Genomic DNA, 26060 nt, shown 5'->3' on the forward strand with positions numbered 1-26060 from the left:
ACACAAGCACTCCCGCATTAGGCGGATAATGAAAGCAAGGCCCCTGTCAGTCACCAGGCTCCCTGGCTTCACAGACCACACTCCCCCAGCACACAGAAACAATCAGGTCCAACTCTTGGGTTCATAAAGCAGAATTCTGGTTTATGAGACAGCTAGATTTTAAAGCATCTATCACCTACTTGAAAGTTGGACTATTTTACCTTGGGATAATAAATTGCTTTATAAACACCAGTTAGTTTCCTAACTTGTTTATGTCATAAGAAAATGACTAAGACTTCATAGATAATGACAAGTTAGTTTTTCCACACAGGATGTCAAACGCCCAACCTCTTCAGATAGCAAATACAACATACTTCACATAATACTGAGATCTATTACCAAGCCATTCAACACTTAAAAAGCAGTCGTGTTTAATACAGCCAACAAACTTTTATTTAATTTTTAATCTTCTCCCACACTGAAAAAAACATTCCTTTTAAGCTTTTATTGATGTGTTTTTATTTATCTAAGAGGCAGAGAGACAGAGACAGAAAGAGATCTTCTTTCCACTGGTACACTCCCCAAATGCCTGCAACAACTTCAGCTGAGCCAGGCCAAGGCCAGGGGCCTAGATCTCACTCTGTATCTCCCAGTAGGTGTCATGGACTGAATTTCTTGAGCCAGCACCTGCTGCCTCCCAAAATGCAAATAAATAGTAAGCTGGAATCCACATCGGATCCAAGCCTCTCTAACACTCTGATCTTGGATGTTAGCATCATAAGCAGCATCTTAGCCACTATGCCTTTTTTTACCTTTTTTTAAAAAAGGTATACTAAGCAAATATGTATGATAAACTCAGGGATCCAAAGAGCTCCTAGAGGGCAGGTGTTTGGCCTAGAGGTAAAGTCACTGGTTAGGACACTCATGTCCCACAGCAGAGCACCCAGGTTCAAGTTCCTGTTCCGGCTCCCAGTTCCAGCTTCCTGTTGATGTGGACCCTGGAGGCAGCAGGTAATGGTTCAAGTGATTGGTCCTTGCCGTCCTAGAGGGAGACCCAAATTGAATTCCTGGCTGCAGCTTTGGCCCAGCCCAGTTCCAGACATTATGAGCATTTCTGAAGAAAACCAGAGACAGAAGCCCTACCCATTTTTTTCTACCTCTCAAATTAAAAAAAAAAAAAAAAAAAAAAAAAAAAAAAAAAAAAGCCATCATTCCTAGGATCTCCTTGGAATTTTAATCTTGGATTACTAATGTCTGTGTGTAACGGCTTTCACTGCTTTATAATTACAAAACATCCTTAAGTAATAAACAGGACCTTTTCAAGGTACAGTATTGGTTTTGGTTCTTCAAGTGTCACTCATTTAAACAGAAATCAAATCACTGTTGATTGAAAAGTTACTGCCATTGCTCAAGCTTAGGATGGTGTGGTATGATTAGAAAATATTGGGCCAGATTTGTGGAATGTAATGCTGGGATACCATATGGGCACCAGTTCATGTCTCAGCTGCTCCACTTTTGAGCCAGCTCCCTGCTAATGGCCTGGGAAAAACAGCAAAGCATGGCTCAAGTGTTTGGGCCCCTGCAGCCCATATGGGAGACCCAGAAAAAGCTCCTGGCTTTGGCCTGGCCCAGCTGCAGGCCCAGTAGCTGCAGCCATCCAGGGAATGAAACAGCAGGTGGAAGATCTCTCTTGCCCTCTCTCTCTGTTAATTCTGACTTTCAAAATAAATAAATAAATAAATGTTAAAAAAGAACTGTTGCCAACAGTAAAAAATGAAATTATTTTTCCATAGGGAATATTGATATCTGCTAGTCCATCATTTAAAGTATTTACTTACTATTATTTTTACTGATTACTTACTGGTAGTTACAGTCTGCTCTTGAAAACGGTACTTTGGACAATGTTTTGCTGTCTCATGGCAAATCTGTCAGCAAGACTTGTGCAGGAGCTGTTTTCAGAGCTGATGGTGTCAGAGGACCATCCACATTCATTAAGCTGCCAGAAGCAAAACCTCCCAGAAGATAAACTACAGGGAGGAGCAGCTCTGGAATCTGCTTTATCTTTGCAGGAACCCCAGTCAGAACCGTCTCCTCCAGTGGCTAGCTGAAGAGGACATCAATTCTTCAGACCTTGAATGCTAGGTTGTTAGAGTTTCGGGTCCAGAGGGTATAGGGCCTTATCTACCTTGCTCATCCCAGGATCTGGCAGAGTAGGGCACACAGTAGAACTTAACCAAGAGATGTTGGCTGAATGAATGAATGACTAGGGAAGCCCAGGCTAGAGATGTAACATGTGGATTCTGGAATCAGTCTGAGTTAGAATACGGATTCCCCCACTGATTAGCTGGGTGCCTTTAAACAAGTAACACCCACCTCTCTGCACCAATTTGTAAATTACAGAGAATAATAACGCTTGGCCTGGCAGGTACTCAGTTAATGTTAGCTATTATTAAGAGAAACAATAGTAAGTGTGGATATTGGGGCAGGTGTTGTGACACAAGGGTTAAGCTGCTGCTTGTGACACCAGCACCATGCATCAGAGTGTTGATTGGAGTCCTAGCTTCTCTGTTTCACATTCAGCTCTCTGCTATGGCCTGGGAAGGCAGCAGAAGGTGGCCCAAGTGCTTAGGCCCCTGTTACCCATGCGAGAGACCTAGAAGAAGCCCTTGACCCCCAACTTCAGGACCCCTGTTATGAGCATTTGGGGAGTAAACGAAAAATGATCTCTCTCTGTCATTCTGCCTTTCAAATAAGTAAATAAATACTGTAAAAGTAGTAAATGGAAATATTAAGCAGCCTATCAATAAAACCTGAGAAGTTGCTTGTAAGCTCAAATCACAGTAAAGATTGAACTCAGCCTTGGCATTTATCTTCAACAGACGACCTTGCTCCCTACCCCTAGCCACAGGCAGGTCTCTGAAAGTGGAGACAGCCTGCACCTTCAGTGACACACGCTGCCTGGCAGGAAGGCTCGGCTCTGTTCCGGCTCTGGGCTTCCTTTCCTGGAACCCCACCTTGTTCCCACTAGGGAGATACGTGGCAGACTTGCCTTCCTAAGAGAATATCCACATGCTGGGTTTACCCAAGGTAAAGCATACTTCTTCTATCACAAAATGTAAATGTCTACTTTCCCATTTGAAAGTTAATACTCCAAGGGCCATTTAACGTACTTTGGCAGCAACTGCATCAGCTGTTTTGAAATAGTATTTTAATGAGAATAAGGATTTATTAGGAAAATCAGACACCCGGTTATGACACGGCTTGAAAGCTAGCATCTGCTTAGCTTCTCCTAGTCTCACCATCAGCAGAAGAGCCACAAGGTGAAGGGTCAGGGGAGGCATGGGAACGATCTTGGGAATTGTATGAGACCACAGGGAAGATCTACACTTAGCAGTAAGTAAACCTCAGATTAAGAATGTCAAGCATCCCCAAACTAATGAAAAGCCTAAAGTATAATTGCATCGCAAATGTGCCTTGCAGAGGAAGGACAGTCCCCATCCTCAATCAGGGAAGGGAAAGAGGTCTCATTTTGTTTTCACTTCCCTTTAGAAAACATGCTTCTTTCAGTGTTAAATGCAGTCCCCCTAACATGCTTGTTTGCTTATCCTCATCAAGGACAAAAAAAAAAAATCTCAGAGACACTTGGGAAAGCAAGGAGACTGTGAGTCTTGAAAAACATGAGGGTGGGCGATGTACACTGCTGACTAGTGCATTTTAAAAGTGTTATTGCAAACAGTATTTCAGAAATGTTTATATACAAAAGCACAAAAATAAGCAGCTGAACACTATGTTTCGATGGCACCAACCTCCTTTCTGTGTTAAATTAGAACAGTGGTTTGGATCCCTGTGGTCCCAAGTGGTGGTGGTTGTTTGCAGCCGTTTCTTAGGCAACAAGTGCTGCAGCACTGAAGTTCAGCAACATCCCCAACTTTCGGGACCAGGAATGCGGTTTAGTAACGGCACACCTAACTCTAGAGGAGTCAGATTCCTCCCTAAAGAATGTGAACGTTTATCCGAAAACCTCGAGATTTATGCGCGTGGCACGGCTAATTGAAAATGAAATTGGAAATAAAATTAAAACAAACTTCGTGTTTTAACTAGCTTGGAAGGTTTCAAGTATTGCAGCAATGGGGCAAGTCATTTTCTTCTGGAAAATATATAATGATGTCATTATTTTGGTACTTGTGACTCTAGGGATGCAGGGATGAGGACAGACAGATGTTTGCAGCATGCAACAGATAGGTGGCGCTGTGGCTCACTGTAGATCCAGGACCACGCTCCCCCAAAACTGGATTATCACAAAGGCCATGTACAAGGTGTCAACATCAGAATTAGAAAGTCAAACAGGTACCCTGAAAAGGCACCTGACTCACACAGGAGTTAAGTTTGTTTTAGAAAATTAACTTCTACAGTGTCTACTGCTTTTATTTTTGGCTAAAGAAGTTTTTGAGTTAATGAAGTTGAACTTAGGTATCCAAGGAGAACTGGCTCCAGGACATTAATCCTCTTCCCCGACATGAATCCCCAAATCCACAGGTGTCCAAATGTTATGTCATAAAGTATCTGTACATTACATATCCACATCCTCCCATGCACTTTACTTTTAATTAATTAATTAATTAATTTTAGAGGCAGAGAAACCGAGATGGGGGGCAGAGGGCTCTCATCTGTTAGTTTATTCCCCAAATGCTCACAACAGCCAGGGCTGGTCCACGACTGAAGCCACGATCAAGACCCAGGTCTCTGGGTCCGGCGCTGTGGTATAGCAGATAAAGCTGCCGTCTGCAGTGCCAGCATCTCATATGGACACCAGTTTGAGACCTGGCTGCTCCTCTTCCAATCCAGCTCTCTGCTATGGCCTGGGAAAACAGTGGAGGATGACCCAGGGCCTTGGGCCCCTGCACCCGCATGGGAGACTTGGAAGAAGCTCCTGGCTTCGGATCAGTGCAGTTCTAGCCATTGCGGCCAATTGGGGAGTGAACCAGTGGGTGGAAGACATCTCTCTCTCTCTCTCTCTCTCTCTCTCTCTCTCTCTGCCTTTCCTCTGTGTAACTCTTTCAAATAAATAAATCTTTATGCCTACAGTGCTGGCATCCCATATGGGTGCTGATTCGAGACCCAGCTGCTCCACTTCCCATCCAGCTCCCTGCTTATGGCCTGTGAAAACAATAGAAGATGTCCCAAGTGCTTGGGTCCCTGCACCCACTTTTGAGACCCAAAGAAGCTCCTGGCTTCAAATTGGCACAGTTCCAGCCATAGCGACCAACTGGGGAGTGAACCAGCGGATGGAAGACCTCTCTCTCCCCCTCTCCCTCTACCTCCCTCTCTCTGTGTAACTCTTTCAAATAAATAAATCTTAAAAAAAAAAAAAAAAAGATCCAGGTCCCCGACATGTCCCTATTAATTGAGCCGCTACTCTGGCCTCCCAGGATTTTCTGGAGTCAGGGGTTGGAGCTGGACTCCAACCTGGGTACTTCAATGTGAGACACAGGTATTTCAAATCCTAAGCTAAACACCAATCCCCTCCCATACACTTTAAATTCTCTCTAGAGCACTACAATATAAATGCTATGTAAATAGGTGTGATAGTGTGTTGTTTAGGGAATAATGACAAGAAAAAAAAAAGACTATGTATTCTGTACAGATGCAATTCTTCCTTCAGTATTTTTCATCCATGCAATCTGAAGACAGAGAGAACCAACTGACCCTGACTTTAAACATTTTTAAGGCTTGCCATTGCCTTCTCTATCATTTGGGAAAATCAAATTCTCAAGAAATGCTGCTGGGGCTAGCACTGTGGCATAGCAGGTAAAGCTGCCACCTGCAGTGCTGGCATCTCATATGGGTGCCAGTTTGAGTCCTGACTGCTCCTCTTCCCATCCAGCTCTCTGCTATGGCCTGGGAAAGCAGCAGAAAATGGCCCAAGTCCTTGGGCCCCTGCACCCGCATAGGAGACCCAGAAGAAGCTCCTGGCTCCTGGTGGCCAATTGGGGAGTGAACCAGCAGATGGAAGATATCTCTCTCTCTCTCTCTTTCTCTCTCTCTGCCTCTCCTCTGTATAACTCTTTCAAATAAATAAATATTTTTAAAAAATGCTTCCTGTCTGAAGCCCAGCGAGTTAACAACTCTGTGACATAATCAGGAACCCAGAAAAAACCATGAGTTGGTGACCTATGGCAAATGGTGAAAATAATTCCACTTGGTAAAGGTTGCTTTCCTTCTTGTCCAGCAAGGCACCTGTGCTGAGGCTCAGAAGTCTTGGGTTCCATGGCCTGGCTCTGCCCTCCTGTGCCAACTGCCATTTTCTTAGTTGCCTGAGATGAACTCTTGTATTCTACACCAGAGGTCCTGCTGTCCTAGGGCCTTCCGTGCACCGCTGGGAACCGTGCAAAGTCTGTGTGCAGATGCCCACCGCATCCTCCCGCCTGCCAGCTCCTACTTCTTCTAGACATGGTTTCTACATCTAACATGGGAGATGGGGTGGCATCTGGCTTAGTGGTTATGACACCGTAAGTAAGGACACCCATGTCCCAAATCAGACTGCCCGGCTTGGAATCCCAGCTCCAGCTCCTGATTCCAGCTTCCTGCCAACACGGACTCTGGGAGGCCACAGTGATGGCTCAAGTAATAACTGGGTTCCTGCCACCCACAGGAGAGACCTGGATTGACTTCCTGGCCTGGGCCTCCCAACCATCATCGACACTTGGGGAATGAACCAGAGGATGGGAATTCTCTTTGTTTCACAAACATGTTATACAAGATAATTTTTTTTAGTGTGGGGGTTAAGATAGCCAATCATAGGGCCATTGAGAGGATCAGCCTTAGAGCACACGGAGGGGATACAGCACAGGGACTGGCACTTAGTGGATACTGAATACTTATTACTGCACCTTCCCTTCCTCACCTTATCAGTCACACAAAGGGGTGCAAACAGTTGGTAAGCCAATCTCTTATAGAATCTTTGCATTTTCAAAAAGGCCTTCAGAGCACAGGGGATGCACCAGTCCCCCCAGCCTCCTCCAACAAGGGCAGAAGGTGGGTGGGGCTTTTAGGCAGTGACCAGACAACAAAGGTTAAGCCAGGAGCCATCTCCGGGTAATCTGCAAGCTGGTCCCAAAGGCAGCATAAATCTCACCAGGATTTCATTTTAGGACTTTTAGGTGTTTTTTTTTTCCATTATAGATTTGAATTAATGTAAAAAGTATCCAGGGTACAATAACAGCCATTGCCCCTAACAAAAAGCATTTTTTAAAGTTTAGGAACCCACGTGCTAGCTGAAATAGTACGCAGCTGATCCTTGCAAGAGTTCAAAAACTATTGGCCTTAAAGACGCCAAGGAGAGGACCCACCAGGCAGGCACTGAGCCCCAGGAGTAACTTCAGCCCAGGGAAACCCTCCCTTCTGGGAGCGCCCTTTCATCAAAGTTAGCTAAGGAATGTGCACTGCTTCTGACAGGTAAACGCGAGGAGACACGGGGGTGGAGAGGGAAGGCACACACCCCGCTGCTCTTGGGAATTCTCTGGGCAGAAGCAGCGTCGTGCCTTGCACTGCCCTTTTCACCTGCGGTCAGTCCCTTTCCTCCCCCGGGTCTCCCTTGGTGGAAACCGAACGCCTTCGGAAGGAGACAAATCGGCCGGACGTGGTCGCTCTGGGGAGCTCAGCGCGCGCAGCCTCTAGGAGAAACGCTACAGAGTTCAAAGTTACTTTCCGAGCGCGCGGGGCTCCCGGGCGCCTCCCGGGAACACAGAGGCTGCCAGGTCAAAACGATCGCACCGCGAGGCATCCCGCACACAATCCCGGGCCACGGAGAGCCTGAAACGTGTTGTCCCAGCACACAACCCGGGTCTTGTGTAAACACCACGCCGGCCCCGCCAAGCAACTCCCTTTGATGCCTCCGCTGTCATTATTTATCTCCCGTATAAATCAGGGTTCTGCCGACAAGCGCCCGTGCATCCACTAAACAGAGGCTGCCCTGCTAAGCCCCTCTCCTGGCGATTCTTTCCCAAGGGAGATAACAAATGACCCCTCCATAAACCGGGCTGCGGGGGACATCGCCCAGGGGGGCGAGGAACGGGACGGTGCGTGTCGCCCGCTCAGCAGCCGCGGGCACGGAGAGCAGTTATTTTCCAGTCGGTGGATCTGATGGGAGAAGGATGCCAAATGCGCTTCCCGAGCCAGCTGAACTCCGCGGGCACCTAATCACTGCCAGATGTGCGGAGCGCGCACCGAGACCATCCCGGGTCCGGGAGAAAATACCCGGCCGGCCGCACGGCGACTGCAGGGACGAGACGGGGCCACGGGGGGAGGAAGGAGGACCCGGGCGAGGTTGGCGAGCGCCACAGAGCGGAAAACCCACTGAGAGGCGTGAAGATGCCGCCACTCTCCTCCGCATGTTTTTTCAATTAAAAAGTTGGAAACCGGAATCCGTAAACAACGACTTCGGGCTTCCAACTACTTTGCAACGCCGCGACAGGGAGGGGATACTTGCGCGCCTCAACAGGCCACCACCCCACCCCCGGCCCAGGACCTCCAGGTCGGTGGCGGTGCCCAGCGCGCGAGTCGGGGGAGCGCCCCCCGTGTCCGCGCCGGGACTGCCGGGGCTCCCCGGCCACCGCAGCGCGGGGAGAAGTTCGCGCAGGCTGCACCTCGCTGCCCTCCCGCGCGCCCCGTAGTCCGCCCCGCCGACCCGCGACCCCGCGGACCCCGCCGCCGCCCTACCTTTCATGGTGACCGAGGGGACGCACCGCCAGCCAGGGAGCTTCGCGCCGCGCCGCCGAGGAAGTAGCCCTGAGCGGCCGCTCACTGCACGCCCATGGCAGCCGCGCCGAGCGCCCGCCGTCTATGCTCCAGCCCTCGCTGCCGCTGCCGCTGCCGCCGCCGCCGCTGGCCCGCGCTGCCTGCGCTCCGCTCTCTGTGCCGCGGGGCTGCCGCGCGCGCTGCTCACCCCGGCGGGAAGCGCCGCGCCCGCCAGCGCCCCTCCCCCTGGCCCGGCCAGGGCGCGCGGGCGGCCGCGCCCACGCCCCTCTCGCGCCCTCCCGCGCCCGCCCCGCCCTCGGCCCGCGCACGCCCCTGCCCTGTACTCCCTCGCCTCTGCTCTGCCTGCGCGCTCGCCCTCGCTCTCCACCCCTGAGCTCTTTTTCCCCTTTGGACCAGGCTTGGCACCAAGTCGGGAGGAAGGCACGACCTGGGTGTCCTCTCGGCGTGCGCGAAGAGCACCACTGCTGGAGCTGTCCCTAGACCCAAATTAGGCGTAGAGTTGAGGAGCAGCGGCGCACCGGGATACGCCGGGGTCAGGTTGCCCCTTCTCCGAAAGGCTACCAGGCAGGGAAAGTTAGACAACGTCCTCGGGCTCCGGGTTGCCAAGTGCAGGCGTCTGGGAACGCGAATGACACACGGTCACCCAGGGGAGAGCTTGCGTCGCAGAATCCGAAGTCACCGTGAGACACCCCCCCCCCCCTGCAGAACTCGGATCAACATTCAACTTTTGGACCTTCCAGGAAAAAAAAAAAAGAAACCCACAATTTTCCCCCTTGTCTGGAAAAATTACCCTTCCGCCCGCCGTCCCTGAAGCGGTCAGGTTGTCTCCTGTGTAATTAGCGAAAGGACGCCTGGCTGCTGGGAGCTCGCGAAGTTCCTTTCATTGTCGCCCGTCACTGCCCTCCTGTCTACTTAGTTAAGAAAGCCCGTGTTTATTTTGCCGTCTAGTTGGGTTTGCTGCTTTAAAACATAAACTAGGTGGTGAGTGGCTTCGTGGGCACGGAGCCGCAGGTTACCTCCCCAAAGTACTGGCTCTCCGGAAGGAACAATTCTGGCGGTGGTTGCAAGCCTCAGGGTTTGACCTGCTGAGGACGTGGTAGCCCCGTGTAGCCAACCCATTCATTCATCCTAAGTATGGGATTCTCTGCTTCACGAAAAGGCAGTGCCGAAACTGCAAAACTGTTTCATAGACTATCCATTCCAGAAGTTTTTCTGAATGGTTAAGCAGAAATTTGAAACTTGGATATGACTAGCAAAGAAAAAGACAGAAACTAGCACTTTTTTTTTTTTTTTCAAGTGAGGGTGCCTGCATTCAGCCCAAGAAATGGACTTACCCAGAGTTACTAACCAATGTTGTGTTGGAGTGAGTCCCTTGCCTTTTTCGTCCCAGGGTTTCTCCAGCTGTAAGGTGGAGGGAATCTTTGCTCCAATTTCAACCTCTGAATTTTTAAAAATAATCATTGTTGAACTCTAAATTATGAGTATGACCCCCAAAGCACAGGCAACACAAGAAAAAATAGATAAATCTACTTCATCACATTCAAGTTTTTTGTACTTTGTAGGGATGAAGGGAAATTTCCACTGTGTCCCCTGAAGTTGCCCTGGAATGAATTTGGACAAAGGCGGATTAAATAGGGGAAAAAGCATACAAATGTATGAACATCCAGGAGGGAGAAACCACAGAAGTGTAATGAATGCGCTAGTCCAACATGACTCAGATGTTTATGTAGCCCTTTTCCTACGAGGGAGGGGGAAATGAAGAAGGTAGACAAGTTTTAGGGGAATAAACAGTAAATGACGCTTAGTGGAACTCAGTAGACAGAGTGGCCTGTAATAAAGTCCATTGGGCCTGCAGAACAAACAATACGTTGCAAATGCTTCTACATGGAGGACGCAAAGACTGAGTTTTCGGTCACCTGCATATCATCAGCTGTTGATCAGAGTTCCAGCAGGAATCAAGAACTGTGCTGAGACTCAGGGAGGGGGAGGAATAGAAAGGAGGAGGACTGTGCAGTTGAGGAGGGCTGAGTGGGACAGCTGAGGCTGCTTTGAACTCCTTAGGGGATGGGCTCCAGGCCTCCAGCTTGCATTCAAGCTTCCCCACACCCACAACCAGCAGCCAGGCCCTGCAGTCTCACTGCATTTACAGATTTGCAGGAGGCATCTTCATCCCAACCTCCTGCTGGTATTTTTTCTTGCTGATATAAAAGCTCCATCACCCTTGAGCACTCCCTTCCCTCACCCTTACATCCTCACCTGCTTCTACCTTCCAAATGCATTTCAAGCTTCTCCACCACTGTAGCCCACCCAGACTATGGCAGTGACCTTCTAAGTGACCTCCGCATGCCCAGTGTGGCTTGTTCTCCACTCCAAGCCCCAACACATAGGAGCCAGAGCAGCCCTGAAGGCCAGGTGAGAGATAGGAGACAAATAAACTGAACTCTGCCTTTTTCCCAGCTGAGAGAGTTCGCAGACTATGATCCACAGAGGAGCCCAGGGAGAACCCAAGTCTTAGTCCCACCTGTGTAGCTTCACGCCTCACCTTCCACCTCCAAAACTACTCTCTTTTCTCTATCATGGCAGGATGTCCATGGTTGCCTTCAAAATTCATCACCGCATCCAGAGCCCCCCTTCACTCAACAAGCATGAGTTCCATGATTACTAAATCCTAGGCACTGCGCTTCATACTACAGAGAACACAGTTTCTCCTTACAGAAGTCTGTAATCTGTTAGATAAAGCATTCTAGAAAGGATCAACAGTAGAAAATGGAATGTGGGGAGAGGGCTCGAGGCCTGGCAGTTAAGACTCAGGTTGTGATGCCTGTGTCCCGTAGGCATTTGATAGCCAGCCCCAGCTTCTGCTCCCAGCTTCCTGCTAATGTAGACCATGGGAGGCAGCAGTGATGACTCAAGTGAGCCATCCTTCCCTCCAGATTGAGTTACCAGCTAGACTTCAGCTTTAGCCACTGTTGGACCTGTTGCGGGTATTTGGGGAGGAGCCAACAGGTGGGAGTTTCTCTCTCTTTCTCTCTCTCTCATACATTTTTTGAAAAAGGAAAGTGGCAGGCATCATGTCCTAAAAGAGACACAGCTGAAGGAGGGAAAGCAGATGATGACTCTGACTGAGGCAACTTAGAAAGCTTCCTCAAGACTGGGCCCTGAACGATGGTTTGGATCTGAATGAACACGGGAAATGCATGCTGTCCCTGCCAACCAGGGGGTTGAGAAATGGGGTCTGGAACCCTTATATCAGAATTACCCGAGAGTGTTTTTATAAAGTACAGATGCCTGGGCTTTGCCTCAAGCATCCAAAACAGAACTTACAGGCAGATGCCCTGTTCTGCTGCTTCATGTCACTCCCTAATGAGTTCCATGCTCAATTTACTTGGAGAATCAACCCATGGCCTGGACGGTCCTTAAGAGAAAGACTCCTGGGAACTGCCATTGTGGTGTATTAGATAAAGCTACCACCTAAGACGCTAGCATCCCCTATGGGCACCTGTTCAAGTCCTGGCTGCTCCACTTCCAATCCACCTCCCTGCTAGTGGCCTGGGAAAAGCAGCAGAAGATGGCCCAAGTGTTTGGGCCCTGCCACCCACATGGGAGACCTGGATAAAGCTCCTGGTTCCTGGCTTCTGCCTGACCCAGCGTTGCCCATTGTGGCCATCTGGGAAGTGAACCAGAGGATCAAAGATACCTCTCTCTCTCTCTCTCTCTCTCTCTCCCACTCTGTGTGTTGGGGGGTGGAGGTGGGGGTGGGTGTGTCTCCTTTCTCTTTGTAACCCTTGCTTTCAAATAAATAAATAAATCTTTAAAAAAAAAGAAGGACCCTCTCTTCATCTTTGTAACAACAGCTTCTAGCAATTAACATTCAGTGAAAGAAAGAACAGATGGAGAGGGCATTAACAATAGTGGGAAGTGTCTAAAAAATGCAGAGCAAGAAAAGCAAAATGTATGGAACACCCCCTGGGAATTCTGTCACAGTTTTAGCCACCAATGGATGTTATACCACTCGCTGAAAATCAAGTCTTGGGTATAGCATGAGAGGGAGCCTGCATTTGAAAGATACTGGCTTTTATAGCCTGGCCATCTGAGTCTCTTCATGTTCTCTTCCATCCATGACAAAATAAGCCTAGTGTGGCAGAGTAGCCACGGTGCTGTTAACCAAGTTCACTAAAATGTTACACATCCTGTAAAAAGACTAATGACGTTGTAATGGATGCCAGGTGCCATATCTCCAACCTCTGAGATGTGATTATGCTTGAGACTGTGTGAAAAGTTTTTTGGATAAAGAAATAGCTTTTAGGTCTTTAAAAGCTTATGGTTTTTTGTCAGTTACTGTTTCTATTTCTTTAGCTTTTAAACAAATTTAAGGTTTTTGAAAGAAGGCTCTGATGGAGCGTTCCTTCCCTGTTTGTCCCAAAAGCCAATACAGTGATTGCTTAGTACTGCTGGGGGCTGGGTTCCAGGACCCCTATGGGTACTCCACAGATGCTAAGATCCTTTACATAAAATGGCCTCACATTTGCATATGACCTTCACATCCTCCTTTGTACTTTTTTTTTTTTTTTTTTTGAGAGGCAGAGAGAGAAAGATAGAGAGAGGGAGAACTACCATCCAGGGGTTGGTACCAGACTGAGCTTGGCCAAAGCTAGGAACAGGAAGACAGTTCAGGTCTCCTACATGTTGGTAAGAACTCAGTGAACTGAGCCATCAGTGCTGCCTCCCAGGGAACTCAGATACCTGGTCATTCTAACTGACTTTTAAATCACTAGGCCAAATGCCTACTTCCTCCTCTAAGCTTTAAATCATCTCTAAATTACTTGGGATACCTAATACCTGAGCCTGCCCTTCACTGGCATGGATCAGCCTAGTATTCTACACAAGGTCCATTCAAGTTGGCTTTTGGAAAACTTTCTGGAATTGTTTTCAGTATTTTTTATCCATGGTTGCCCAAATCCATGGATGTGTAACTCATGGATATGGTGGGGTCACTGTATTTTATTCCAGTTCTGAGAAAGAATCCGAAATAGCCACCAAGCCCAGCAGTGATTCTTGGGAATGGTACCGGAGCCTTTTAAGTTCAGTAGAAAGGCATAGGCCAAGGATAATGGAAATATGGGCCCAAGTCGCAGCATTGTTAAAAGGGGGCCAATCCCTTAACATCTCCGGCCACGATTTCTTCCCCATGACGAGGGAGCTGCAGGGAAATGACCAGTAGGTCTGTTCCAATTCCAAAAACTTAGTAATTGTCTATCTATTGAGCTTCAGCTGTATTGCACTTGGACATTTCCATGTACTTACCTATGTAAGCAAGATTTGCCGTTTGTTTTTGCTTCTAATGTGTGTCTTTTGTAGTGGCATAGATACGGAAAGACTTATTTTGGCTTCATCTTTCATCTGCCTTTGACATTAATTTTTCTGATGGGCAAGAAGCATGTGGATGTGAACAAAGCCGCAGTCTGTCTGGTGGTGAGTAGGATCTGACTCCAGGCCCTGTTCTGCTCTGAGCACCTCCCTGCTCTCTCGTTGCTAGACACGGGTCTTCTCATCTATATACTGCAAGTCTGGGGATTCATTTCCAAGCTCATTATCAGTTCAAAATCTCTCACATGGGCACTGGCATTTGGCACAGAATTTAAGATGCCTCCTGGGACACCACATCCCTTATCAGAGTGCCTGGTTTAAGTCCCAGCTCCACTCCTGATTCCAGCTTCCTGCTAACGTGCGCCCTGGGAGGCAGCAGATGATGGCTCAAGTAGTTGAGTTCCTGCTGTAAACTGGGGAGACCTGGATGGCATTCCTGGCTCTTGGACTTGGCCCGGGCATTGCAGGCATTTGGGGAGTGACTCAGTGGATGAGAACCCTGCCTGTCTTTCTATGTGTTCCTCTGCTGTCGCTCCCCGTCTTCGTGGAGGAACGACACAGGACCCTGTGTTGTTCTTTCGTCTGCTCGGCCCTCCCCGGGTTTGCTGCTGGTTCTTCTCGGGTTGGCTACTGTCCCTTCCACCTCCGTGGAAGGGCAGTTCCCCCTGCCACATTCCCCACTTCCGCGGGGGAGCGGCACACCGCCGTCCGGCTCTCTCGGGGGCTGCACAGGTGTTCCTCAGGTGTTCCCCTTAGATGTTCCTGGTGCATGCCGTCTCTCTCCTCCTTTATAGTCCTCTTCCACCAATCCCAACTCTGCTACCCACACGCCGAGTACGCTGCTCTCCTCCAATCAGGAGCAGGTCCCACAGTTTATTGGTTGAACTGGAGGCAGCTGTGTAGAAGCTGTTTCCCTTCTCAGCGCCATATTGTGGGAAAGCAGATGCATAGAATAAGTCTTAATTCCAGTAACTTAGTCTAGTCCGAGTTGCTCCCAGTTGCTCCCCACAGATCCCCCTTTCTTTTTATTTTTGGCGTTGATACGCGCCTGTCTTCGATGCCCCGCGGCACACACTCTGCTCTGCTTGCTAGAGTTGCCCACAGGTTCTTACAAGTCCTATCAATCAGGCAAACCGAATCCGGGTCCTCTCTTCGCCATGTTGTGAGGAGGTTTTTAGGCGCTGATGCGTGCCTGTGTTCGGTGCCCTGCAGCGCATGCTCTGCTCTGCCTGCAGGTGCTTACAAGCCCTATCAGGCAAACCGAATCCAAGCCTTCTCATTGCTGTATTGTGGGGAGACTTATTGGTGTTAATTTGTGCCTGTCTTCGGTGACCTGCGGCGCATAAGCTGCTAGCCGCCCATAGGTGCTTATCATCCTAATCAGGCAGACCGAATCCAAGCTCTCTCATTGCCATATTGTGGGGAGGCCTTATTTTTCTGTTTCTCTATCTCCGGGCATTCCTATTTCTCCTATTTTACTTCTATCTTCCAGCATTCCTATTTCTCTCATTTTACTTCTAAACTTCTATTTCTCTTATCCCTGCGGCTTCCCGGCGCCCGCCCCGAGGCTGCTTCTCGGCGGCTTCCCGGCTCTGAGCCGCTTCAGCCCGCGCCTCTCTCATCTGCACGGCTTCCCGGCTTTGCGCGGCTTGGCTTCGAGCGCTCCGCGGTCTCCACGCCCTTCACGTCAGCACCACGGCCTCGCGCCAGCCCCGCGTTCCCTATCTATTCACGCCCCGTGCTCTCTCTGCACACGGCGGCTTCCGCGAGTCACACAGCGTAGCTTACGTTTCCGCCACCACCGGTATTCAATCTAAGTTCCCCGGGCTAACCTGGCGAATTCAACCTAGCTTACGCGTCTCCGCCTTATGGTTTGGCTTCCCATCTTTTGCTCCCCGGGCTAATCTGACGGATTCCAACCTGGCCCACGTTTCCGCCTCTGGTTTAACTTTTCGCCTTTTGCTCCCCAGGCTGACTTAAAGAATTCCAAGATGGCTTACATCTCCGCCTCGGCCTGCACTCGCGGCTTCATCCTCCCTAACATTTTTCTTTACCCGGTATGTTTCCCTAAGTTTTCTTCCATCAATATTCCTCCCTCATTTCTCCTGGCTTCTCCCCACAGTCCGTATCCAAGTCTAAGTTTCTTATAGGTTTCACTTTCACTTTCAACCTGCAGTCCGTATCTGAATCTAAGTTTCTTCTTGCTTTCACTTTAAATCCTAACTTCTTTCCCACAGTCCGTATCTGAGTTTATGCCTAGGCTTTCAATAGCTTCTTCCGACACCTTTTTCGTCCGGCTTTCCCCTAGGCTCTTTGCTAGTCTCTCTCTCCGGTATTTTCCCATTTCTTCCCTCCTAAGTTTCTTATCCGAGTCACGGTACCATTATGTCGCTCCCCCTCTTCGTGGAGGAACGACACAGGACCCTGCCTAGGCTTCATATCCGAGTCACGGCACCATTATGTCGCTCCCCGTCTTCGTGGAGGAACGACACAGGACCCTGCATTGTTCTTTCGTCTGCTCGGCCCTCCCCGGGTTTGCTGCTGGTTCTTCCCGGGTTGGCTACTGTCCCTTCCACCTCCGTGGAAGGGCAGTTCCCCCTGCCACATTCCCCACTTCCGCGGGGGAGCGGCACACCGCCGTCCGGCTCTCTCGGGGGCTGCACAGGTGTTCCTCAGGTGTTCCCCTTAGATGTTCCTGGTGCATGCCGTCTCTCTCCTCCTTTATAGTCCTCTTCCACCAATCCCAACTCTGCTACCCGCACGCCGAGTACGCTGCTCTCCTCCAATCAGGAGCAGGTCCCACAGTTTATTGGTTGAACTGGAGGCAGCTGTGTAGAAGCTGTTTCCCTTCTCAGCGCCATATTGTGGGAAAGCAGATGCATAGAATAAGTCTTAATTCCAGTAACTTAGTCTAGTCCGAGTTGCTCCCAGTTGCTCCCCACACTCTGCCACTCAAATATATAAATAACTTTAAAACCCTCTAATGTGAAAAACATAATCACCATTTGAGTTCAGAATAAAGATAAAGAAAATGGCAAGTTGGAAATTCACATGTATTTTGGAGATACATATGAGTATGTACGTAGTGTATATGTATGAATGTATTATTTGAGTACATACAAGCCATCCCTCAGTGTCCACATGGAATTGATTCCAGGACTCCCTGCAAATTGCAAAATCTGTGGATTCCCAAGTTTCTTACATAAAACAATGTAGTATTTGCATATGACCTGTACACATGAAGGATGTATATACCTCAAGTCTTCTCTAGATAACTGATAGTATCTAATTACTTTATTATCAGATTTGGAAAATACTTAGGACCTCAAGGAAATTACTTCTTTGAGTATCAATTTCCTCATCTGAGAAATGAGGACAATCTTCTCTACCTTGCAATATTGGGGGAGGAATTAAGTTAATGTTTTAAAATGCCTCACTCATTGCCTGTTACTTAGGGAAGCTCAGTAAATTGTAGCTGTTTCTGTTTATCATTATTTATTAATTTATTATCTTTTCTTTATAAGATCTAACAGAAGACCAGTTAAATTAATGTAAAATGATTTTATCCAATTATTTTATGTAAGATAACCATTGGGTTGAAGAACCTCATTAAATTAATTTAAAATCTGAATGATGGAATATCTTTAAAAAAAAAAAAACTTTTATTTTAAAACCAAACAAGTACAAAAATAGTAGACAGCCTAAAGAGAACTACTTTAAGGAATAGATTAAAATGTTTATAATTCACATGTATGTTGTTACTAAGTATGGTATGGTCAAGATATCTGAACATAATTTATTCTCTAAAGTTATTTAAACATTAACTTTATGAATATTGTTTATACTATAATTTGATTAATAATCGTTAAAAGGTAAACTATTGCTAAGCTTTTGTCAAAATTGTCACAAATTCCAAATAAATCTATCAAGATTAGTGAGGTTCCCCAGTATGGTTTCACTTGTATGCAGTATCATCTGTTGATATTATAGTCTTTGAAGATTGGCAGAATTTTACTTTATTCCTTTCTTCTTATAAATAACTCTCAGTTTTCATTGGAGTTTTTGACACCTATAACTAACTCACACTACATTTTTTATTCAAGGTCAAAATCCAGTAATTCTTTCTGCATTGGTTATTTATCTTTCATTGAGACAATACATTATACTTCAAGCTTAAATTGTTCTTTACCTTGTGTGTGCTTTCTTAGCACTGAGAAATATCAATATTCTAAAATATTTATTTATTTATTTATTTTATCTTTTTGACAGGCAGAATTAGACAGTGGTGAGAGAGAGAGAAACAGAGAGAAAGGTCTTCCTTTTCCGTTGGTTCACCCGCAAATGGCAGCCACAGCCAGTGCGCTGTGCTGATCCGAAGCCAGGAGCCAGGTGCTTTCTCCTGGTCTCCATGTGGGTGCAGGGCCCAAACACCTGGGCCATCCTCCACTGCACTCCCGGGCCACAGCAGAGAGCTGGACTGGAAGCGGAGCAAATGGGACAGAATCCAGCATCCCGACAGGGACTAGAACCCAGGGTGCCAGCACCGCAGGCAGAGGATTAGCGAAGTGAGCTGCGGTGCTGGCCTAAAATATTTATTTAAAAATAGAGAGAACCAGGTAATTTAATAAATAATATATTTTCCTAGGCTTTTTGTGAATTTGAAAGGTGTTCATGGGTGATTGCACCTGTGCTATAGAGAATTCTCACATTGCCTATTAAGTTTAGTTGCCCTGTAGATGTATAACTTGTGGATTTCTAAGCCACACAATGAAAAATATTTCATACTCTAAGCAATGGAAGCTGAAGCACTCAAAGGTCCCACAACTTTTCTAAGCCCACTACAGTTGAAAATACGGCACCACTGACATTCCTAGTGACTGTGTCCAAAACATGCACATTTCAGATCGGATATAATTTCCTAAGAATTACGTTCTTCTACGGTTTGGCAGAATGAAAAACTTGAGACTAAAGAGAAAGGATGTGAATTTTGTAAGTAAATCTCCAATGCTGTAGGAATATAGGAATATGGGTAGTTGAAAGATCATAGCTACATTTTATTTAATATCTGACGGAGAAGGTATTCACTACTAGAATCTTCATAAAACATTAGAGTTCCCGACTTTAATGTGCTGTAAGGAAAGTGCCCAGAAGTCAGAGCCCAACACAGGTCAGAGCTGGTTCCACAGCCTCAAGTGTCAACTGGGACCTCAATCATCCTGTGCAGGAGGGTTGCTGGGGATGGACTGCCTGGGCCACGTAGGAGGACAGTTCAAGACCCTGAGCGACCCCCGCCTTCTTGCTGTTCGAAGACGACGCTGTGTTCTTTACAGGACAGCAGAAGCTATCTAGCAGGGATCTTGAGTTGCTGCACTTTGCCCTCTGCCCACCAGGAGATCTCTCAGGAAGCATCTTATCTGCCATTCAAGGCTCCTCCTCAGCAGTGTTCCCAACCCCCACCGCTCCCTGCCCTCATGATCCATCACTGTCTAGAATTGTCTCCCCCTCTGTCTCTGTAGGTTCCTTTTTTCCTTCCTACACCCTTGTCTGTTGTCAGAGCCAAGCTCCTGAAGCAGTCTGCTCTTGGAGAGCGCTCTCCCAGACATCCTGTCTCCTCTTCAAACCTCAGCCACATGTCTGCTGCTGCACCATTGCGCTGACCCTGCTAATGAAGCTTATTTATCACAGTTGAGCCACCAAAATCCATGTGGTGCTTTTCAAACCCCCTCGAGTCATTTACTGTCTCCCCTGTTGCCCACTCAACTTCTTAACTTCTCTTCTCCTTCTGATCGGATCATCTCATTTCTCCCATTCTTCCTGTAACTCTATGACTTTTTTTTTTTTTTCTTTTGGAGAGACAGAGACAGGCAGAGAGCAAGCTTCCATCCACTGGTTCACTTCCCAAATGCTCACAATAGCTGGAGCTAGGGCAGGCCATACGCAGGAGCCAAGAACTCAGTTCAGGCCTCCATGTGCATGACAAGAACCCAACCACTTAAGCCATCACCAGCTTCCTCCCAAGGTCTGCATTAGCAGGAAGCTGGAGTAAGGAACCAGAGTCAGGAATGGAAAACAAGCACTCAATGCGAGATGCAGGTATCCAACCGATGTCTTACTCACTAGGCTAAATGCCTCACTACAATTTTTAACTTGTTTTTATTATTAGCTCATCTTTATCTACAAGATAATGATACTCCCAAGGATCCTTGCCATCAGCTCTGTCCCCAAAACCTTAACAATGATGCCTCTCTGCTTACCTGGTTCCCACTTCAGCTTCTCTGAGCCTCAGACACAGATATCTAATTGCTTACTAGAAATTTCAAAACCTTTCCCTTTTGTCCAAGTTTTCAAGTTTACTGGGACAAAGTCCTAGTAGTCATTTACAATTTTTTAAAAATCTCATGTCTGTATTTCCATCTCTTCTTGTCCTGATATTTTCTGACCTTCTCATCTGCTGGAGATTTGCATTTTCTTTTTTTTAAATTTTTTTATTTAGTAAATATAAATTTCCAAAGTACAGTTTATGGATTACATTGGCTTCCCCCCCCAATACCTACCCTCCCACTCGCACCCCTCCCATCTCCCACTCCCTCTCCCATTCCATTCACATCAAGATTCATTTTCAATTATCTTTATATACAGAAGATTGATTTAGTATATATTAAGTAAAGATTTCATCAGTTTGCACCCACACAGAAACACAAAGTGTAAAAATACTGTTTTGGTACTAGTTATAGCATTACTTCACATTGGACAACACATTAAGGACAGATCCCACATGAGAAGTAAGTACACAGTGACTCCTGTTGTTCCCTTAACAATTTGACACTCTTGTTTATGGCATCAGTAATCTCCCTAGGCTCTAGTCACGAGTTGCCAAGGCTATGGAAGCCTTCTGGGTTTGCCGACTTCAATCTTATTCAGACAGGGTCATAGTCAAAGTGGAAGTTCTCTCATCCCTTCAGAGAAAGGTACCTCCTTCTTTGATGGCCCCGTTCTTTCCACTGGGATCTCACTCATAGAGATCTTTCATTTAGGTCTTCTTCTTTTTTTTTTTTTTCCCAGAATGTCTTGGCTTTCCATGCCTAAAATACTCTCATGGGCTCTTCAGCCAGATCTGAATGCCTTAAGGGCTGATTCTGAGGCCAGAGTGCTATTTAGGACATCTACCATTCTATGAGTCTGCTGTGTATCCCGCTTCCCATGTTGGATTGTTCTCTCCCTTTTTTATTCTATTAATTAGTATTAGCAGACACTAGTCTTGTTTGTGTGATCCTTTGACTCTTAGACCTATCAGTGTGATCAATTGTGAACTGAAATTCATCACTTGGACTAGTGAGATGGCATTGGTACATGCCACCTTGATGGGATTGTATTGGAATCCCCTGGCATGTTTCTAACTCCACCATTTGGGGCAAGTCTGATTGAGCATGTCCCAAATTGTACATCTCCTCCCTCTCTTATTGCCAGTCTTATATTTAACAGGGATCACTTTTCAGTTAAAATGTAAACACCTAAGAATAATTGTGTGTTAATTACAGAGTTCAACCAATAGTACTAGAACAAAAAAAATACTAAAATGGATAAAGTATTACATTGTACATCAACAGTCAGGACAAGGGCTGATCAAGTCACTGTTTCTCATAGTGTCCATTTCACTTCAACAGGTTTCCCCTTTGGTACTCAGTTAGTTGTCGCTGATCAGGGAGAACATATGATATCTGTCCATTTGGGACTGGCTTAATTCACTCAGCATAATGTTTTCCAGATTCCTCCATTTTGTTGCAAATGACCAGATTTCATTGTTTCTGACTGCTGTATAGTATTCTATAGAATACATGTCCCATAATTTCTTTATCCAGTCTACCGTTGATGGGCATTTGGATTGGTTCCAGGTCTTAGCTATTGTGAATTGAGCTGCAATAAACATTAATGTGCAGACTGCTTTTTTGTTTGCCAATTTAATTTCCTTTGGGTAAATTCCAAGGAGTGGTATGGCTGGGTTGAATGGTAGGGTTATATTCAGGTTTCTGAGGAATCTCCAGACTGACTTCCATAGTGGCTTGATCAGTTTGCATTCCCACCAACAGTGGGTTAGTGTCCCTTTTTCCCCACATCCTCTCCAGCATCTATTGTTGGTAGATTTCTGAATGTGAGCCATTCTAACCGGGGTGAGGTGAAACCTCATTGTGGTTTTGATTTGCATTTCCCTGATTGCTAGTGATCTTGAACATTTTTTCATGTGTCTGTTAGCCATTTGGATTTCCTCTTTTGAAAAATGTCTATTGAGGTCCTTGGCCCATCTCTTAAGTGAGTTGTTTGTTTTGTTTTTGTGGAGTTTCTTGATTTCTTTGTAGATTCTGGTTATCAACCCTTTATCTGTTGCATAGTTTGCAAATATTTTTTCCCATTCTGTCGGTTGCCTCTTCACTTTCCTGACTGTATCTTTTGAAGTACAGAAACTTCTCAATTTGATGCAATCCCAAATGTTAATTTTGGCTTTGACTGCCTGTGCTTCTGGGGTCTTTCCCAAGAAGTCTTTGCCAGTACCAATATCTTGCAGGGTTTCTCCAATGCTCTCTAATAATTTGATGGTGTTGGGTCATAGATTTACGTCTTTAATCCATGTTGAGTGAATTTTTGTGTAAGCTGAAAGGTAGGGGTCTTGCTTCATGCTTCTGCACGTGGAAATCCAGTTTTCCCAGCACCATTTCTTGAATAGACTGTCCTTACTCCAGGGATTGTTTCTGGATCCTTGATCAAATATAAGTTGGCTGTAGATGTTTGGGTTGATTTCTGGTGTTTCTATTCTGTTCCATTGGTCTATCCATCTGTTTCTGTACCAGTACCATGCTGTTTTGAATACAACTGCCCTGTAGTATGTCCTGAAATCTGGTATTGTGATGCCTCCGGCTTTGTTTTTGTTGTACAAGATTGCTTTAGCTATTCGAGGTCTCCTGTGACTCCATATGAATTTCAGCATCATTTTTTCCAGATCTGAGAAGAATGTCTTTGGTATTTTGATTGGTATTGCATTGAATGTATAAATTGCTTTTGGGAGAATGGACATTTTGATGATATTGATTCTTCCAATCCATGAGCATGGAAGATTTTTCCATTTTTTGGTATCTTCTTCTATTTCTTTCTTTAAGGTTTTGTAATTTTCGTCGTAGAGATCTTTAACGTCCTTGGTTAAGTTTATTCCAAAATATTTGATTGCTTTTGTAGCTCTTGTGAATGGGATTGATCTTAGAAGTTCTTCCTCAGCCGGCACTGAGGCTCACTAGGCTAATCCTCCACCTTGCGGTGCCGGCACACGGGGTTCTAGTCCCGGTCGGGGCACTGGATTCTGTCCCGGTTGCCCCTCTTCCAGTCCAGCTCTCTGCTGTGGCCAGGGAGTGCAGTGGAGGATGGCCCAAGTCTTTGGGCCCTGCACCCCATGGGAGACCAGGAGAAGTACCTGGCTCCTGCCATCGGATCAGCGCGGTGCACTGGCCGCGGCGGCCATTGGAGGGTGAACCAACGGCAAAGGAAGACCTTTCTCTCTGTCTCTCTCTCTCACTGTCTACTCTGCCTACTCTGCCTGTCAAAAAAAAAAAAAAAAAAAAAAGAAGAAGTTCTTCCTCAGCCGTGGCATTGCCTGTGTATACAAAGGCTGTTGATTTTTGTGCATTGATTTTATATCCTGCTACTTTGCCAAACTCTTCTATGAGTTCCAATAGTCTCTTAGTAGAGTTCTTTGGATCCCCTAAATAAAGAATCATATCATCTGCAAAGAGGGATAGTTTGAGTCCTTCCTTCCCAATTTGTATCCCTTTAATTTCTTTTTCTTGCCTAATATCTCTGGCTAAAACTTCCAGAACTATATTGAATAGCAGTGGTGAGAGTGGCCATCCCTGTCTGGTACTGGATCTCAGTGGAAATGCTTCCAACTTTTCCCCATTCAATAGGATGTTGGCCATGGGTTTTTCATAAATTGCTTTGATTGTGTTGAGGAATGTTATTTGCATACCCAGTTTGTTTAGAGTTTTCATCATGAAAGGGTGTTGTATTTTATCAAATGCTTTCTCTGCATCTATTGAGATAATCATATGGTTTTTCTTCTGCAGTCTGTTACTGTGGTGTATCACCTTGATTGTTTTGTGACCATTGAACCATCCCTGCAAACCAAGGATAAATCCCACCTGGTCTGGGTGGATGATCTTTCTGATATGTTGTTGCATTCTATTGGCCAGAATTGTATTGAGGATTTTTGCATCTATATTCATCAGGGATATTGGTCTGTAATTCTCTTTCAATGCAGCATCTTTTTCCGGCTTAGGGATTAAAGTGATGCTGGCTTCATAGAAAGAATTTGGGAGGATTCACTCTTTTTCGATTGTTCTGAATAGTTTGGGAAGAATTGGAGTTAGTTTTTCTTTAAATGTCTGGTAGAATTCAGCAGTGAATCCATCTGGTCCTGGGCTTTTCTTTGTTGGGAGGGCCTTTATTACTGTTTCAATTTCTGTCTCAGTTATGGGTCTGTTTAGGTTTCCTATGTCTTCCTGGTTCAATTTAGGTAGGTTGCATGTGTCAGGAATCTATCCATTTCTGATAGATTTCCCTGTTTGCTGGCATACAAGTCCTTGTAGTAATTTCTGATGATTCTTTTTATTTCTGTGGTGTCTGTTGTTACGTTTCCTTTTTCATCTCTGATTTTATTGATTTGGGTCTTTTCTCTTCTTTTTTTAGTTAGTTGTGCCAATGGGGTGTCAATTTTATTTTTTCAAAAAACCAGTTCTTCGCTGGGCTGATTTTTTGGTAATGTTTTTTTGGATTCAACCCTGTTGATCTCTTCTCTGATTTTAATTATTTCTCTTCTCCTTCTAGATTTGTGTCTGGTTTGCTGCAGATTTTCTAGGTCCTTGAGATGAACTCAAAGCTCATTTATTTGGTGTCTTTTCCCAGACTATCGGTGCACGCCCTCACTATTCCACCATCTTCGAGATTTGCATTTTCAAAGAAATGGCCTTGGCACTGGCCATCTCTTTATTTTGTCCTTTTTCTTTATGCTCTTATCTTTATTGTTTTATTCCTCTTACTTTAGTTTTGCTCTGTTATTTTTCTGTGTTTTTTTTTTTTAGTTGAATGGTAGTTGGATCTATTTTAGGGTGCCCACTATCTAAATGCCCCTCCAAAGGTGGGTAATTTACCACCTCATGCTGGGAGGCAGAGTCTTCCTTGCACTAGGGAAGAAACAAAGCTGAATATCTGGTGTTTCCATTTTTCAAGATATAGAACTTCACGTTTGCAAATTATAACCTCTTGACAAAATTAACTTCTGACATAGATTGTTGCCAAGGAGAATCTATCATCTATATAACTGCTATCTCTTTGCTTGTCCTCTGTGTTTTCTGTCAGACTTTTCTTTATCCTTAGGTTTTGTGGTGTCAGGTATAGTGTACCGAGGCATCGAATCTTTAAAATTTCTCTTACTTGATTCTAGGAGCATACTTTCAATATAAGAAGTCATATCTTGCTTCTCTTCTGGAAAATTCTCAGTCTTTCCCCTCCTTGAATTTTGCTTCCTCATAGATGTGGTCAATTCTTCTCTTTTGGACTCTCTTCAGTTCGTATTGGAGCCTCTCTCTCTCTATGTGCATATCTCCAAGGACTTTTTCCTGTTGTTTATAATTTCATCTCCTTGCATTCCGGGTAAATTCCTCACAGCTATCTTCAGTTTATTTGGCCCATCTAGAGTTTATCTCACCTACTGAATTTTGTAAAAAGTGAAGATATTTTCAAAGTGTGGATATTGTTCCTTTTTGAGATTTCTAATTTTCCCTTTCTTAGTCACCTATTCTTGCTTCATTGCTCTGTTTTTGTCTATAACAGCTCATTTTTTTCCACCTACGATTCCCTCATTTATCTTTGTGACCATCCTCAGCTACTTATTTTACAATTTTTGGATGATCATTGCA

The 26060-nt window shown here is 45.9% G+C and overlaps 1 protein-coding gene across 1 annotated transcript in view; it reads right to left on the reverse strand.

Annotated features, from left to right (window-relative positions):
- COLEC12 (collectin subfamily member 12) overlaps positions 1–8914 on the reverse strand; it is a 206556-nt gene extending 197642 nt beyond the window's left edge. Inside the window, exon 1 of the mRNA XM_051852076.2 lies at positions 8698–8914. Within this exon, the coding sequence (XP_051708036.1) occupies positions 8698–8704 (7 nt within the window). The 5' untranslated portion in view covers positions 8705–8914. The remainder of the gene's footprint in view (positions 1–8697) is intronic.
- Between the last annotated feature and the right edge of the window lie 17146 nt (positions 8915–26060).

Source organism: Oryctolagus cuniculus, chromosome 10 (genome assembly GCF_964237555.1).
Source record: "Oryctolagus cuniculus chromosome 10, mOryCun1.1, whole genome shotgun sequence".
In the NCBI taxonomy this organism is placed as follows: Eukaryota; Metazoa; Chordata; class Mammalia; order Lagomorpha; family Leporidae; genus Oryctolagus; species Oryctolagus cuniculus.